The sequence below is a fragment of the Gigantopelta aegis genome, chromosome 2 (genome assembly GCF_016097555.1).
Source record: "Gigantopelta aegis isolate Gae_Host chromosome 2, Gae_host_genome, whole genome shotgun sequence".
Taxonomy (NCBI): Eukaryota; Metazoa; Mollusca; class Gastropoda; order Neomphalida; family Peltospiridae; genus Gigantopelta; species Gigantopelta aegis.
This window is the reverse complement of record NC_054700.1, coordinates 27,811,766-27,827,955: the sequence shown is the minus strand read 5'-3', so window position 1 is coordinate 27,827,955 and position 16,190 is coordinate 27,811,766. Positions and strand designations below refer to the sequence as shown.

General features: G+C 38.0%; 1 protein-coding gene across 3 annotated transcripts in view; it reads left to right on the top strand.

Moving 5' to 3' along the window:
• The window catches only part of LOC121383402 (CST complex subunit CTC1-like), a 55,061-nt gene extending 41,176 nt beyond the window's left edge, over positions 1-13,885 (top strand). For all 3 annotated transcript variants that reach the window (XM_041513418.1, XM_041513410.1, XM_041513428.1), the window contains 3 exons: positions 1,905-2,049; positions 4,157-4,319; positions 9,497-13,885. In XM_041513418.1, the coding sequence (XP_041369352.1) occupies positions 1,905-2,049; positions 4,157-4,319; positions 9,497-9,630 (442 nt within the window). In that variant the 3' untranslated portion in view covers positions 9,631-13,885. The remainder of the gene's footprint in view (positions 1-1,904; positions 2,050-4,156; positions 4,320-9,496) is intronic.
• Positions 13,886-16,190: the final 2,305 nt, after the last annotated feature.

Genomic DNA, 16,190 nt, shown 5'->3' with positions numbered 1-16,190 from the left:
CTATATTCTGAACATTCATAGGAAAATCACCTTCTCCAATGGATACAGTATCATCATTAGTTGGTCCAAAACAAACTGTTCATCTCATTGTAAACTTTTCGCATATTTAGAATTGAATCATACCTGTAACATATTCATTAATGTATATTGTTTTCCATCAAACTCCTGATCAAACACTGGTACTCTTTGTTCTTGGGAACTAATAAATCTTTCTAGCCGACTAGTCCCCCAGACCAGAGGAAATATTTCTTAATTTCTAGCCCTGGTCATAATAGGAAAAACACACTTGATGGGCTCATAGTGCCTCAAGACTGGTATATTCCAGGTTGTGGTTTGTGCTGTCCTGTCGGTGGAATGTGCATATAAAACATCCCTTGCTGCTATTGGAAAAGTACATGACGTTGGTAATATATGACGTCAGAATAATGTGAGATGGTGACGTGAGGTCATTATAGACAGTTTTAAATGAATATTTTGTTATTAAAGAAATATCTAGTTAATTTGTAGTGTTAAATTCTATTTATTTAACACATGAAACAAACACGGCAAATATGATAGTGTAGTTCATTTATGATAAAATGGTCAAATAAAAAAGTTACTTGTTCAGCCATCTTTGTCTGTTCGTGTAAAATAATGGTTTATTTACCGAATGAATGAGAGAAAAAGACTCCATCATATATGGTCATGTGGGATAGAAAAAGTACACCCGAGGTGGTGAAACTGTCGACCATGGGACTCGGCAAGCCTTGCCCCAGGTAGAAATTTTCACCACCTCTGGTATACTTTTTCTATCCCACATGACGACATAATATGATGGAGTCTTATAATCAGTGTGTTCGAGATTGGTGGTGCCATTGAACAAAACAAACTTTAATTTTAATTGGATCAATGTTTTTCAAATACTGGACAAAGTTACTCCAAACTTTGCATTTTGAAAATATATTTATCAACATTTTCACAAGTTACAAAGAATATGCTCTTTTTTTTGCTACCCCTTCCCCCTCCTAAAAACATAATTGTATAAAACATGTGGATTTTGTAAGCAGGTTTTTTTTTATTAATCAACATTTCTTTTCAATTAAAAAGCATATATGCTGGCATTGACTTCCTCACTCTCAACATATGGTTTTTATGCTCATAATCTTGATAATTTGGAAGGCCCCCTTAAACATTTTATATTCTGTTTTGTTTCCACGATTGGTATATCAAAGGCTGTGGTATGAGCTGTCCTGTCTGTAGAAAAGTGCATATAAAAATCCCTTGCTGCTAATTAAAAAAGATGTAGTTTTTTTATTTATTTATTTTTGATTTATGATCTCAGTTAGTTATTTTGACAGCTGTCTTGGTGCATATGAAGGTAATATACATCTGAGAAATTGTGGAATTCTGCTGACAAGTCTCTCTCTCTCTCCTCCTCTCTCTTCCCCCCCCCGCCTCCAATAAAATAACATAATTTCTTGTTTTACCTTTGTGTGGTGTAAATGCATCAGGCTAAGAAGTACATTGTAGATTAACTTTTTTCATATTTGACTAATTTTAGCTGCTTAATATGTTTGCAAATGGCGTACATGTATGGTCAGTGAGACATTTATATGAAGTCACAACTCTTCCTTTCAATGATCTGTATTTTTTTTTTTTTTTTAAACTAGACTGATTTATTAATGGAATGTTAAATGTTGTTTTTATACATGAGGTGTATTCAGGGCTTCAGATTGTATCAAAGTTACGGTGATAAACAGGTACCCAAAATACATACGCCCAAAATAAACTCATTTCACTTCAAAAAGTACTGAAATATTCAGATTTTGTTAGATTAAATAACTTAAAATGAATTTCTGAAAAACCTGTTATGTGCACAAATTAGTGAGATCTAAATCCATGGTGGTTTTTGTTTGTTTTTCAAGTGTTCTGGTAGATGATGGAAGTGCTCCAGCTATTGTTTCCTTCTACAAGTCTGATCTAGTGCGTCGTGTTTTGTGTTTATCACATGAACAGTGGCATGATCTTCAAGATCTCATTCAACAGCGGGAAGAAGTGTTTATTCATCAGGTATAATGGTCTAATTTTTCATCAAATGCTTTATTTACCTGATTGTCAGAAGTCAGAAGGTGAGATATACATGTAGCTATTACTTTTCCATTGGAAACAGCATCAATTTCTACATTTAGCTGTTTCTCAAAGGCTAGACCAATGAAACAATCAAATGCCATGCGAATTGGTGGAGTGGCCTCAAAACATGTCAGTTGACAATTGGTGTTTTTAAACATGTTTCCTGAGTCGACGTTTTTGCTGTTGGACTATTACAGGCTATTTGATTTCAAACTTCATGGCAAACACTTTTTCAGTTCCACGCCTTGTGATTATGGGAACCCATTGCAAACTGTTTATATTATTTTTGTTGAATAGTTATAAGTACTCGATATAATAATCATGGGAAATGAAATTTCGGTTCCGTAATATTACCGACACAATACCAGAACCGATTGTTACCGTTAAATCCGAAGGCCTGCTATTAGTCCCTGGGTGCATCATTAACCCTGTTGCAATTAAAACAAATTGCTGGATATTTGAATACTATATTGTTACATTAGTTTCGAACCGAGTGTTTGACAGTACATATTCTTTACAGGTTACGGTGTTTTTAGTTTTGTAGAAGCCACTTTGTACGAGTGGACAAGACGTTAGACTGTTAAGTATCATGAGAATCGGCGCAGTAGGTTTGAAACCTGCTATTTGACACTTAGTGTTTTTACAAATTATGCTTGTATCTATTACATGTACAGGTATATGTTCATTTTAACATACATGTATGTTATATAGTATTAGTCCTTTAGCAGTCCAACTGGAGCAGACTATAGATTTCATCTCCATCCTACTGTCTGTCTGTCTGTCCGTCTGTCCCACTTACAGTTTTCCAGATGGGTTTTTTGATAATGCCTGTCAGGCTCACTAGACGTAGCTTTTTTTTTTTAAATTAGGCAATTTGACTAAAAACTATTTATTTCAGCCAAAGTTCAAATGTTTTAGCCAGAATGATCGCATTTGCATTCCAAAATTTAGTAACCTGTAGATCAGAAATAATGTTTACTATTTTGTGACCACTATCTTTTATTGTTTATGTTGCTTTCAGTCACACTTACCTAGCCATTAGTAGTGATCTTTTATTAGTATTAGTTGTTAATTCTCCTTTATAAAAGAAACCAATAAAAATAAATAGTTTTTTCTATTTGACTGATTATACAAACAGCGGAAGTGGTCAGGATCTTCATAACGATTACATGGTGGGTGATAAATTGAATGTACACCGACTTTATGAAAACGAAACTTCATTATCATGGCATATTTATTCTTGAGAAAATCTTTCTGAAAATTATAAAAGTCCATGGGAAATGTCTTAAATTACTAAGATGTTGAGACTACGTTCAGTGATAGCTGAAGTCGGACCTGAACTCATTGCATGCATGACCATGTGCATGAAAAAATAATATCGAAAAAAAATTGATTTGACAAAAAGTGACATTGGTCGGTTTTCCAGAAACACTGACTTGAACACCTTTATCCCCAATTTGGCAAAACAGGAAATATTTTATTCGCCAGCTGACATTTCCATTGGCCCATGGCGAATTGGCGATCGGCTAGCGTGAGCCTAGCCTTGAGATACTGAGCTGAAAGTTTGTGTATAGCTTTATCATATACTATTAAAGATCAAGTTTGACTTTCATAACAATTTACCAATATTTTACAGAGTTATGGCCATTGAACTTGAGGAGATGCGAAAACTTTCCAGAACTTTTTTTGGGGGGTGGGGCAATACTTTAAATATAGAGCTGAAATTTTGTGAATAGCTTATCATGTTCTGTTATGAATTAAGTTTGACCTTTATGGTAATTTACCCATTTTTCACATAGTTATGGATCCGTGAACTTAGGAGATATAAAAATTTGTTTTCTGGATTTTTTTTCAATGCCTGAAGATATTAAGATAAGATTCTGTATATTGTTTTATCATGTACTGTTACAGATTAAGTTTAACTTTCATGGTGATTTACCCATTTTTTAATAGAGTTATGGCCCTTGAACTTAGGAAATAAGAAAGTCTGTTGGGCTCGTCGTACAGTATATTGCTAAAATAAAAACTGAACTTGTTTATTATTCAGTTTATTGGACGTTCAGGGGTTACCTCGAGTGTGGAGAGTTTTTTGATGCTGCTTTGTGACAGTGCACACGTAAAGAGACGCCTACAGATGTGTGTACGACCAGCATGGACCATCGCACGTGCCAGACCAGCAGTGTTAAACATGAACAACTTCACAACAGACGGTGGGTTAGCAGTGGTTCACTGCTGTACACAGGGATAGGGTGTTTAACATGAACAACTTCAGAACAGATGGTGGGTTAGCAGTCTGTCACAGCTGTACCCAGGGACAGGGTGTTTAAACATAAACAACTTCACAACAGATGGTGGGTTAACAGTCTGTCACAGCTGTATACAGGGTCAGGGTGTTTAAACATGAACAACTTAACAACAGACTGTGGGTTAGCAGTCTGTCACAGCTATACACAGGGTCAGGGTGTTTAAACATGAACAACTTAACAACAGACGGTGGGTTAGCAGTCTGTCACAGCTGTACACAGGGTCAGGGTGTTTGAACATGAACAACTTCACAACAGACGGTGGGTTAGCAGTTGTTCATATCTGTACACAGGGTCAGAGTGTTTAAACATGAACAACTTCACAACAGAGTGGGTTAGCAGTCTGTCACAGCTGTACACAGGGTCAGGGTGTTTAAACATGAACAACTTCACAACAGATGGTGGGTTAGCAGTTGTTCATATCTGTACACAGGGTCAGAGTGTTTAAACATGAACAACTTCACAACAGAGTGGGTTAGCAGTCTGTCACAGCTGTACACAGGGTCAGGGTGTTTAAACATGAAAAACTTCACAACAGACGGTGGGTTAGCAGCCTGTCACAGCTGTACACAGGGTCAGGGTGTTTAAACATGAACAACTTCACAACAGATGGTGGGTTAACAGCCTGTCACAGCTGTACACAGGGTCAGGGTGTTTAAACATGAAAAACTTCACAACAGACGGTGGGTTAGCAGCCTGTCACAGCTGTACACAGGGTCAGGGTGTTTAAACATGAACAACTTCACAACAGATGGTGGGTTAACAGCCTGTCACAGCTGTACACAGGGTCAGGGTGTTTAAACATGAACAACTTCACAACAGAGTGGGTTAACAGCCTGTCACAGCTGTACACAGGGTCAGGGTGTTTAAACATGAACAACTTCACAACAGACAGTGGGTTAACAGCCTGTCACAGCTGTACACAGGGTCAGGGTATATAAACATGAACAACTTCACAACAGATGGTGGGTTAGCAGCCTGTCACAGCTGTACACAGGGTCAGGGTGTTTAAACATGAACAACTTCACAACAGAGGTGGGTTATCAGCCTGTCACAGCTGTACACAGGGTCAGGGTATATAAACATGAACAACTTCACAACAGACGGTGGGTTATCAGCCTGTCACAGCTGTACACAGGGTCAGGGTGTTTAAACATGAACAACTTCACAACAGAGTGGGTTAACAGCCTGTCACAGCTGTACACAGGGTCAGGGTGTTTAAACATGAAAAACTTCACAACAGACGGTAGGTTAACAGCCTGTCACAGCTGTACACAGGGTCAGGGTGTTTAAACATGAACAACTTCACAACAGACGGTGGGTTAGCAGCCTGTCACAGCTGTACACAGGGTCAGGGTGTTTAAACATGAACAACTTCACAACAGACGGTAGGTTAACAGCCTGTCACAGCTGTACACAGGGTCAGGGTGTTTAAACATGAAAAACTTCACAACAGACGGTGGGTTAACAGCCTGTCACAGCTGTACACACGGTCAGGGTGTTTAAACATGAACAACTTCACAACAGACGGTGGGTTAGCAGCCTGTCACAGCTGTACACAGGGTCAGGGTGTTTAAACATGAACAACTTCACAACAGACGGTGGGTTAGCAGCCTGTCACAGCTGTACACAGGGTCAGGGTGTTTAAACATGAACAACTTCACAACAGATGGTGGGTTAGCAGCCTGTCACAGCTGTACACAGGGTCAGGGTGTTTAAACATGAACAAGTTCACAACAGATGGTGGGTTAGCAGCCTGTCACAGCTGTACACAGGCTGTTTGTAGATTGTAGAATGGGTAAAAAGCCATACTCTCAGAGTTTCTGAACGTACACAGGATCCGTATGGGTCATGAAAATCCTGGAAAGTCATTGAATTTGTAAATGTCATTTTCCAGGTCTGGAAAGTCATGGAATTTTGATATTGGTCATGGAAATCATGGAAAATGAAAATCTATCTAAATACATTTTTTACTACATATATTTGAAAACTAATCATAAGTTTTAAAATTTAAGTAGCAAAATTTAGATAAATTTTAATTTTCTATGAAAAACGATCTATACGATATTAGGTGACTAATGGAAATACCTCAAGCTTTAATCATTTTCATAGTACAAAGGATCAGCATAACTTTTAAAACTTTTATTTACTTTACTGAAGTCACTTGATGCATGTAAAACATAAATGTATATTTTAATAATAGTCTGCCAGCAAACGCTTGCAAGTTAATTATTATCCTGACCTTAAATACGAACTGCATTTAAATTAAAGTGCCAAGAACAATTTCCTTTTTTATTTTTATTTTTTATTTTTTATTTTTTCTGAAAGTCATTTTTATTTCTATTTCCTCCATTTTGAAAAAGATTGCCTGTAAACCAACAAAATCAAATTGGAGTGGCCTAATACAGTAAAATACCTATAGATTTAGTCGAGGATTGTACAAAAAAATCTTTCAAAAGGTCATGGAAAATGCCTTTAAACAGTCGTGGAAAGTCATGAAAAGTCATGGTTATTGATAAAGTGTATGAACCCTGTGTACAGATTCACACACTCAAAATTGCAGAGTGTCCCTGTTTTAAGATACATATGTAGGTTAAAACATACTTTAAAGGTTTTTGTTTTTGAATCTTGGAACTCTTACATAAGAAGTCTATAAAACATACTTGGACACTTCACATTTAATCAATATTTAAAATGCAAACTTACAGTTATGTGTCTACCGAGTGTAAAGAAAATATTCCACTAGCCACCAAACAACAATTTCAGTGAATTGCAAAAATCCATTTTTATTTTTTTGTTATGACATCAAATGCCATCCTTACATAAATATAGAATACTAAACGAGCTTGCCATTTTTATGAATTGAGTGAACAGTTTTGGTATCTGACAAGTTTAGTATTTTATTTATTACAAACCAACTGGAAACAAGCCGCAACGCAGAAGTAGGCAGATGTCGAGACCTACTACACGTTATTTTTCTATGAATTGGGTCAGCAAGTGATCTGCATCATGCTCACATCATGCCAATATTACACTAGTTAGATACTGAATGATTGTTATGACATGATCAGTATCTTACACTGGTGTGCAATACATTTTATTTTTAAGCTAGTAGCCAATTACACTGGCAGACAATTCCAGCAGACACGAGTGGTGGCTAACTAAACACCAGACTAGTACTACTTTAGGTACGCTATGCTATCGTGCTACATTGATACAAGAGCTAAAATACACTTTGCCTTCAATATTTTTATTTTAGTATCTCTTAAAGGGACATACCCTAGTTTCAACCCGTGAAAATTAACACTAAGTTTACTTAATCTACAAACCTGTAACACATTTGGATAAAGTTACAACTGACTTTGAAATGGTGAAATGCCCTCTAAAAATAGACCAAAACTCGACTCCATAACTGTTACTTCTCAAACACACGTGCGTTTTTAAAAATATGAGAAATGCATTTTGTGATATTAAAAACACCAGGATGACCAAAAACACTTCGAATGTACAGAAATGGATAGTCTAAACAATAAAATCTAAGTAAAGTATGATTTCAGTTATCAAAAAAGGCTTTAATAGTCAAAAATTTGCCTTAGTGTTTAAAAACTAGGGTATATGTTCCTTTAAATTTATTATAATGAGTTATTTTACAAAGATCAAAATGTGTCTCATACAGTTTTAATTTGGTAATTCTTAAACTTGACACATGAATATTGTAAGGTGGTCTTTACAAATTATTGAATTTTTTTCTTAAGCTTGTTTGTGACAACAACATTTGTTAAATTTATAGTAACACATACCTGCATGTGTGTTAACAATTTAAAAACATACCATCCAATGAAAAAAAAAATCTTGATCAAAATTGATTGATTTGTGACTTTTAGGTTAACCTCAAATTGATTAGTGATGCATAAGTTAGCTACAATTACAAGGGCTGTAAATACGTTTTAGCTGCAAAAGATTTTTAACTGTTTAAAATCTGGATTTTTTTTAGGATATGTAAGAATGATCATACTACAATTGTGTCCATTTGATACCATTTAATATACAATGCATTGTTTAAAAATGTGACCGGCCTCGGTGGCGTCGTGGTTAGGCCATCGGTCTACAGGCTGGTGGGTTCGGATCCCAGTTGAGGCATAGGATTTTTAATCCAGATACAGACTCCAAACCCTGAGTGAGTGCTCCGCAAGGCTCAGTGGGTAGGTGTAAAACCACTTGCACCGACCAGTGATCCATAACTGGTTCAACAAAGGCCATGGTTTGTGCTATCCTGCCTGTGGGAAGCGCAAATAAAAGATCCCTTGCTGCTAATTGGAAAGAGTAGCCCATGTAGTGGAAACAGCGGGTTTCCTCTCAAAATCTGTGTGGTCCTTAACCATATGTCTAACGCCATATAACCATAAATAAAATGTGTTGAGTGCGTCGTTAAATAAAACATTTCTTTCTTTGTTTAAAAATGTAACCAACTCGTAGATATGTTTTTAAACAACTTGTAAGATTTCTGATTCATTGGTATCCATCATACAGTCATGTAGTATTCTCCATATCTATTAACAAAATTGAAAATTAAATAACAGAGCTCTATAGGCTGAAAGGTGTCTTGTTTTACATGTGTGTGTGGGTTTTTTTTTTTTTTTATATATATATATATATAAAAGGAAGATACTAGGCCGAAATTACAAAGGTTGTTTTTCTTAAATGTAGGTGTTTAAGTATTGTTAATACACGTATGTACATGTAGTTAAACATGTGTAATACATAGTTCTTTATACTCTATCCTGACCTCTTACGTTAAGTGTTTTCTCTTTTATTAATACTTATCTTGACCTCTGAGGATAAGCCGACCCAACCTCCCGCTTTCATCGATACCTGGGCGCCACCCAGGTTGAGGTCACGAGACCGGAACTAGGAAGGTGTACATCGGAACATTTCGTAGCCATTCGGCTGTTGAATATTCGGACCGTGAGGTGAAAAAGGGGGGAAATGTCAAAGTAAGAGATCAGGATAGGTATTAATAAAAGAGAAAACACTTAGTTTTCTTCAAACAGGCTTTGTAAATTTGGCCTATTGTTTTCTTTCAGAATTGCTGTACAAGAAGATCACAACTGGACTTGATACGTTTGAAACAAGATGTCATCCGTATCTTCAGTTAGAATGTCTAGATCTTCAGGAGGAGAATTTTGATCCAGTCATCTTCCAAAAACTGACTTCTTGAATTACTGCTAACATCTTTTGTTGTACAATGGATTCAGTTATTCTTTTGTTGTTCTTCATGACACTTGCGTAGAACAGCTTGTGTATCATATCCAGGGCTTCTAGAATGTTGTACAATGGATTCAGTTATTCTTTTGTTGTTCTTCATGACACTTGCGTAGAACAGCTTGTGTATCATATCCACGGCTTCTAGAATGTTGTACAATGGATTCAGTTATTCTTTTGTTGTTCTTCATGACACTTGCGTAGAACAGCTTGTGTATCATATCCAGGGCTTCTAGAATGTTGTACAATGGATTCAGTTATTCTTTTGTTGTTCTTCATGACACTTGCGTAGAACAGCTTGTGTATCATATCCAGGGCTTCTAGAATGTTGTACAATGGATTCAGTTATTCTTTTGTTGTTCTTCATGACACTTGCGTAGAACAGCTTGTGTATCATATCCAGGGCTTCTAGAATGTTGTACAATGGATTCAGTTATTCTTTTGTTGTTCTTCATGACACTTGCGTAGAACAGCTTGTGTATCATATCCACGGCTTCTAGAATGTTGTACAATGGATTCAGTTATTCTTTTGTTGTTCTTCATGACACTTGCGTAGAACAGCTTGTGTATCATATCCAGGGCTTCTAGAATGTTGTACAATGGATTCAGTTATTCTTTTGTTGTTCTTCATGACACTTGCGTAGAACAGCTTGTGTATCATATCCAGGGCTTCTAGAATGTTGTACAATGGATTCAGTTATTCTTTTGTTGTTCTTCATGACACTTGCGTAGAACAGCTTGTGTATCATATCCACGGCTTCTAGAATGTTGTACAATGGATTCAGTTATTCTTTTGTTGTTCTTCATGACACTTGCGTAGAACAGCTTGTGTATCATATCCACGGCTTCTAGAATGTTGTACAATGGATTCAGTTATTCTTTTGTTGTTCTTCATGACACTTGCGTAGAACAGCTTGTGTATCATATCCACGGCTTCTAGAATGTTGTACAATGGATTCAGTTATTCTTTTGTTGTTCTTCATGACACTTGCGTAGAACAGCTTGTGTATCATATCCACGGCTTCTAGAATGTTGTACAATGGATTCAGTTATTCTTTTGTTGTTCTTCATGACACTTGCGTAGAACAGCTTGTGTATCATATCCAGGGCTTCTAGAATGTTGTACAATGGATTCAGTTATTCTTTTGTTGTTCTTCATGACACTTGCGTAGAACAGCTTGTGTATCATATCCAGGGCTTCTAGAATGTTGTACAATGGATTCAGTTATTCTTTTGTTGTTCTTCATGACACTTGCGTAGAACAGCTTGTGTATCATATCCAGGGCTTCTAGAATGTTGTACAATGGATTCAGTTATTCTTTTGTTGTTCTTCATGACACTTGCGTAGAACAGCTTGTGTATCATATCCAGGGCTTCTAGAATGTTGTACAATGGATTCAGTTATTCTTTTGTTGTTCTTCATGACACTTGCGTAGAACAGCTTGTGTATCATATCCAGGGCTTCTAGAATGTTGTACAATGGATTCAGTTATTCTTTTGTTGTTCTTCATGACACTTGCGTAGAACAGCTTGTGTATCATATCCACGGCTTCTAGAATGTTGTACAATGGATTCAGTTATTCTTTTGTTGTTCTTCATGACACTTGCGTAGAACAGCTTGTGTATCATATCCAGGGCTTCTAGAATGTTGTACAATGGATTCAGTTATTCTTTTGTTGTTCTTCATGACACTTGCGTAGAACAGCTTGTGTATCATATCCACGGCTTCTAGAATGTTGTACAATGGATTCAGTTATTCTTTTGTTGTTCTTCATGACACTTGCGTAGAACAGCTTGTGTATCATATCCAGGGCTTCTAGAATGTTGTACAATGGATTCAGTTATTCTTTTGTTGTTCTTCATGACACTTGCGTAGAACAGCTTGTGTATCATATCCAGGGCTTCTAGAATGTTGTACAATGGATTCAGTTATTCTTTTGTTGTTCTTCATGACACTTGCGTAGAACAGCTTGTGTATCATATCCAGGGCTTCTAGAATGTTGTACAATGGATTCAGTTATTCTTTTGTTGTTCTTCATGACACTTGCGTAGAACAGCTTGTGTATCATATCCAGGGCTTCTAGAATGTTGTACAATGGATTCAGTTATTCTTTTGTTGTTCTTCATGACACTTGCGTAGAACAGCTTGTGTATCATATCCAGGGCTTCTAGAATGTTGTACAATGGATTCAGTTATTCTTTTGTTGTTCTTCATGACACTTGCGTAGAACAGCTTGTGTATCATATCCAGGGCTTCTAGAATGTTGTACAATGGATTCAGTTATTCTTTTGTTGTTCTTCATGACACTTGCGTAGAACAGCTTGTGTATCATATCCAGGGCTTCTAGAATGTTGTACAATGGATTCAGTTATTCTTTTGTTGTTCTTCATGACACTTGCGTAGAACAGCTTGTGTATCATATCCAGGGCTTCTAGAATGTTGTACAATGGATTCAGTTATTCTTTTGTTGTTCTTCATGACACTTGCGTAGAACAGCTTGTGTATCATATCCAGGGCTTCTAGAATGTTGTACAATGGATTCAGTTATTCTTTTGTTGTTCTTCATGACACTTGCGTAGAACAGCTTGTGTATCATATCCAGGGCTTCTAGAATGTTGTACAATGGATTCAGTTATTCTTTTGTTGTTCTTCATGACACTTGCGTAGAACAGCTTGTGTATCATATCCACGGCTTCTAGAATGTTTATCAAATCCACTAGCCATGGGATCAGTGATTTTTAAAAATTCACTAGCCATGATTAAAAATTCACTAGCCCTACTTTACTTTAAGTTAATACAATTTTACTAAATAATAGTAATAATCGGATACGTCACCTAAAACGGGAGATAGAGCTTGAAAACACTAACATTGGGGGTTGGGGTGAGGGCAGGATATTCATATTTACAAAAGAGACTTGACTGCAACATTTGACCAACACAAATTCACTAGCCGTCGGGCATGGCAATAATAGTTATTTACTAGCCCAACATTGAATATCACTAGCCATGGGAGTGGGGCTACCATAATCTAGAAGCCCTGATATCCCTCTATTGGATACACTAACATAGCACTGTAGCGTTGACATCGACATGTAGGTGAATGTTTCTGTTACAATACTCTAACTAATCCTTCTATATACTTTCTACATCAGAAAAAATAATCACTTTGATAATAACTTGAATGTCCACATTCCACAAGTGTTGGTGCATGCTGATTAATGAAGAAAACCCCCACAGTAAAGTGCTGCAGCTATTTATTATATTACAATGTTTGGTGACCTGTTATGACTTGCCTTGGTGGTGTAGGGATATGCTGTTGGCCCTGAGTCGGGTGGGTACTATGTTCAGGCCTAACGTGTGGAAGTGTGTGTGTGTGTGTGTGTGTGGTGTGGTGTGGTGTGTGCGTGCGTGCGTGTGCCCAATCTCTAGTGGAGGGAGGAGGGCACAAGGCAGATTTTTATAAATCTTTATTTATGTAGACAAAAAACTGGACATCTTCCATTCTCAAGTATTCTACAGGAGTGTTCACGTATTCTACAGGAGGAGTGTTCACATCCAGGTGCCAACTCCAGAACTGAGTGAATTTTTATGGTTTACATAAGGCCACTAATCATACTTCTCTCTCACTTACAGCAAACCACTTAGCCACTTTCCTGGACAGATAGCTGAGCACGAGACACCGTGTTTGAACCTTACTTGGATATAAGAATGGAAATTATGTCAAAATGAATAAATGAAAGATATATTGTGATAAATGGTTTATTAAAAAGTAATATAACTTGGTGCTAATTACTGTTTTGTTGTTCATTATTAGTCCTCTACCGGATCCAACTGGAAGGAACTATAGGTTTTGTCTCCATCTCTGTGTCTGTCTGTCCATCTGTCCCACATATTGTTTTCAGGGCATTTTTATGTATAGCGTGATTATGTACTGTTACAGATCATGTGTGACTTTCATGGTGATTGACCCTTTTTTGACAGAGTTATGGTCCTTTAACTTGGGAGATACAAAAATTTATTGGGCCAGTAGGGGACATGTAATGGTTTAGTAGTACTCTCCGGATGCTTATTGAATTAACTGTTTTTAGATTCCCAAGCCTTCCAGGCAGCGATGGTGCTATGTTGAAACTTTTACAGCCATTATTTTTAGTCCACACATATGTCAGTGTCTTGTAACCTGAACAATTGAATAAAAACTCATGAGATCAGAGATGAAAGTGGGTTATATTTTTATATCGAAAATTTTAATATTGGTGATCGGGTACTAGAGATTTGCCGTACTCAGGGTTGCACAATGATATAAAATGGCGGCCATCATTCAGAACTTGTGGAAAGCATCGGCCAAAACCATATCGTATGTTTTGGACGGAGAATGTGGAACAAAAGGGGCGTAGCCAAATATTTTTTAGCATTACGCACGCAGAAGGCGTGCCCGAGCGGGGGATTCTGGTGGCCTCCTTCCGTGAAAATTTTGAAACTGGACGTATGTAGATGCATTCTGAGCCTTTTCTAAGGCATTTTTTCTCACACCAACCTGCCCCTCCCCGGCCGTGTCCCAAGGTCGAAATTTTCACCACCGAGAGAGGGAGAGATCATATATTTTCTAGCATAGCCAGAGGCTCGCATAATACGACTTTTATTCCTAATATATCATATGGACGAAAGAAAGAAAGAAATGTTTTATTTAACGACACACTCAACACATTTTATTTACGGTTATATGGCGTCAGACATGGTTAAGGACCACACATTTTGAGAGGAAACCCGCTGTCGCCACTACATGGGCTACTCTTTCCGATTAGCAGCAAGGGATCTTTTATTTGCGCTTCCCACAGGCAGGATAGCACAAACCATGGCCTTTGTTAAACCAGTTATGGATCACTGGTCGGTGCAAGTGGTTTACACCTACCCATTGAGCCTCGCGGAGCACTCACTCAGGGTTTGGAGTTGGGTATCTGGATTAAAAATCCCAAGCCTCGACTGTGATCCGAACCCAGTACCTACCAGCCTGTAGACCGATGGCCTAACCACGACGCCAGCGAAGCCGGTCCATATGGACGATACCGATACACTGGTCATGAAATTCGAAATTGTTAAACATCTCTCGCCCTGGTAGTGTAGGGCTGTTACGATTCAATTAGAGCTAGTCGGGGCGGGTCGTAACCCATTGGTAGAGCGCTCGCTCGATGCGTGGTCGGTCTGGGATCAATCCCCGTCAGTGGGCCCATTGGGCTATTTCTCGTTCTAGCCAGTGCTCCATGACTGGCATATCACGGGCCGTGATATGTACTACCCTGTCTGTGGGATGGTGCATATAAAAGATCCCTTGCTGCTAATCGAAAAGTGTAGCCCATGAAGTGGCTGCAGCGGGTTTCCTCTCTCAATATCTGTGTGGTCCATATAACCGTAAATAAAATGTGTTGAGTGCATCGTTAAATAAAACTTTTATGGTGATTATTTTAGTATTGTATATTGTCTATTTTAAATATTTTATCAGTCTTCAAACCCCTAAGACAGCCCCCCCCGCCCCCCCCCCCCCCCCCCCCCTAAACAAAATTAGGTTATTTTAATCAACATTTCAAAGTAGAAAAGTTGGCTTCTGAAATCTGTGATGATCACGTGTATGAAATGAGGTTATTATTAACTTGTTTTACACTGGCACACACACGCGCTCGCGCGCGCGCCCCTCTCTTGGCGCCGACACTGCCCGACTTTTAAACACTAAATAACGTGATACAATTATGTTCGTTTCAACATAATTGAATAGAAACACTTCGCAAAGTGGCGCCAGGGACTATAAACAACCAATCGAGCCAGGTGTTTTGCTTGTAAACTAACGCCAGGTGAGGAATTTCTCCACTATCTTCCCATAGGCCAACGCTTTCTGTGCTTTCAAAGTTCTGCGGCGGAAACAGATCTGTGAAGGAAACTGCGGGGAGCTGGCAGACAAAACACTGAAACCTGTCGATCTCGCTGTTCGGATGTTACAGCGTGTTTGCAGTCACACCTCTCAAGCAATGGGATTCCACGTCAAGTTATGTGTTTTGGCCATTTCTTAAATAAACGAAATACAGATGAATACAGATACCATTTGCGACTGTTTATACTTATTTGCCTGCCATTATTAGCTTTAAAAAAAAGAAGAAGAGTAGCACTACTTAAGGCAATGGTTTCAGGCACGTGTACATGGCATTTTACAGAGTGCTGAATTCTAGATTCATTGTCGCGGCAATCAGACACGCATCTAGGAATCTGTAATTGGTTGGTGCATTCTACAAGTAAAATGAATTCTGATAAATGAGGAGCGGGACGTAGCCCAGTGGTAAAGCGTTCATTTGATGCGCGGTCGGTCTAGGATCGATCCCCGTCGGTCAATCCATTGGGCTATTTCTCGTTCCAAACCAGTGCTCCACAACTGGTGTAACAAAGACCGTGGTATGTACTATCCTGTTTGTGGGATGGTGCATATAAAAGATCCCTTACTGCTAATCGAAAAGAGTAGCCCATGAAGTGGC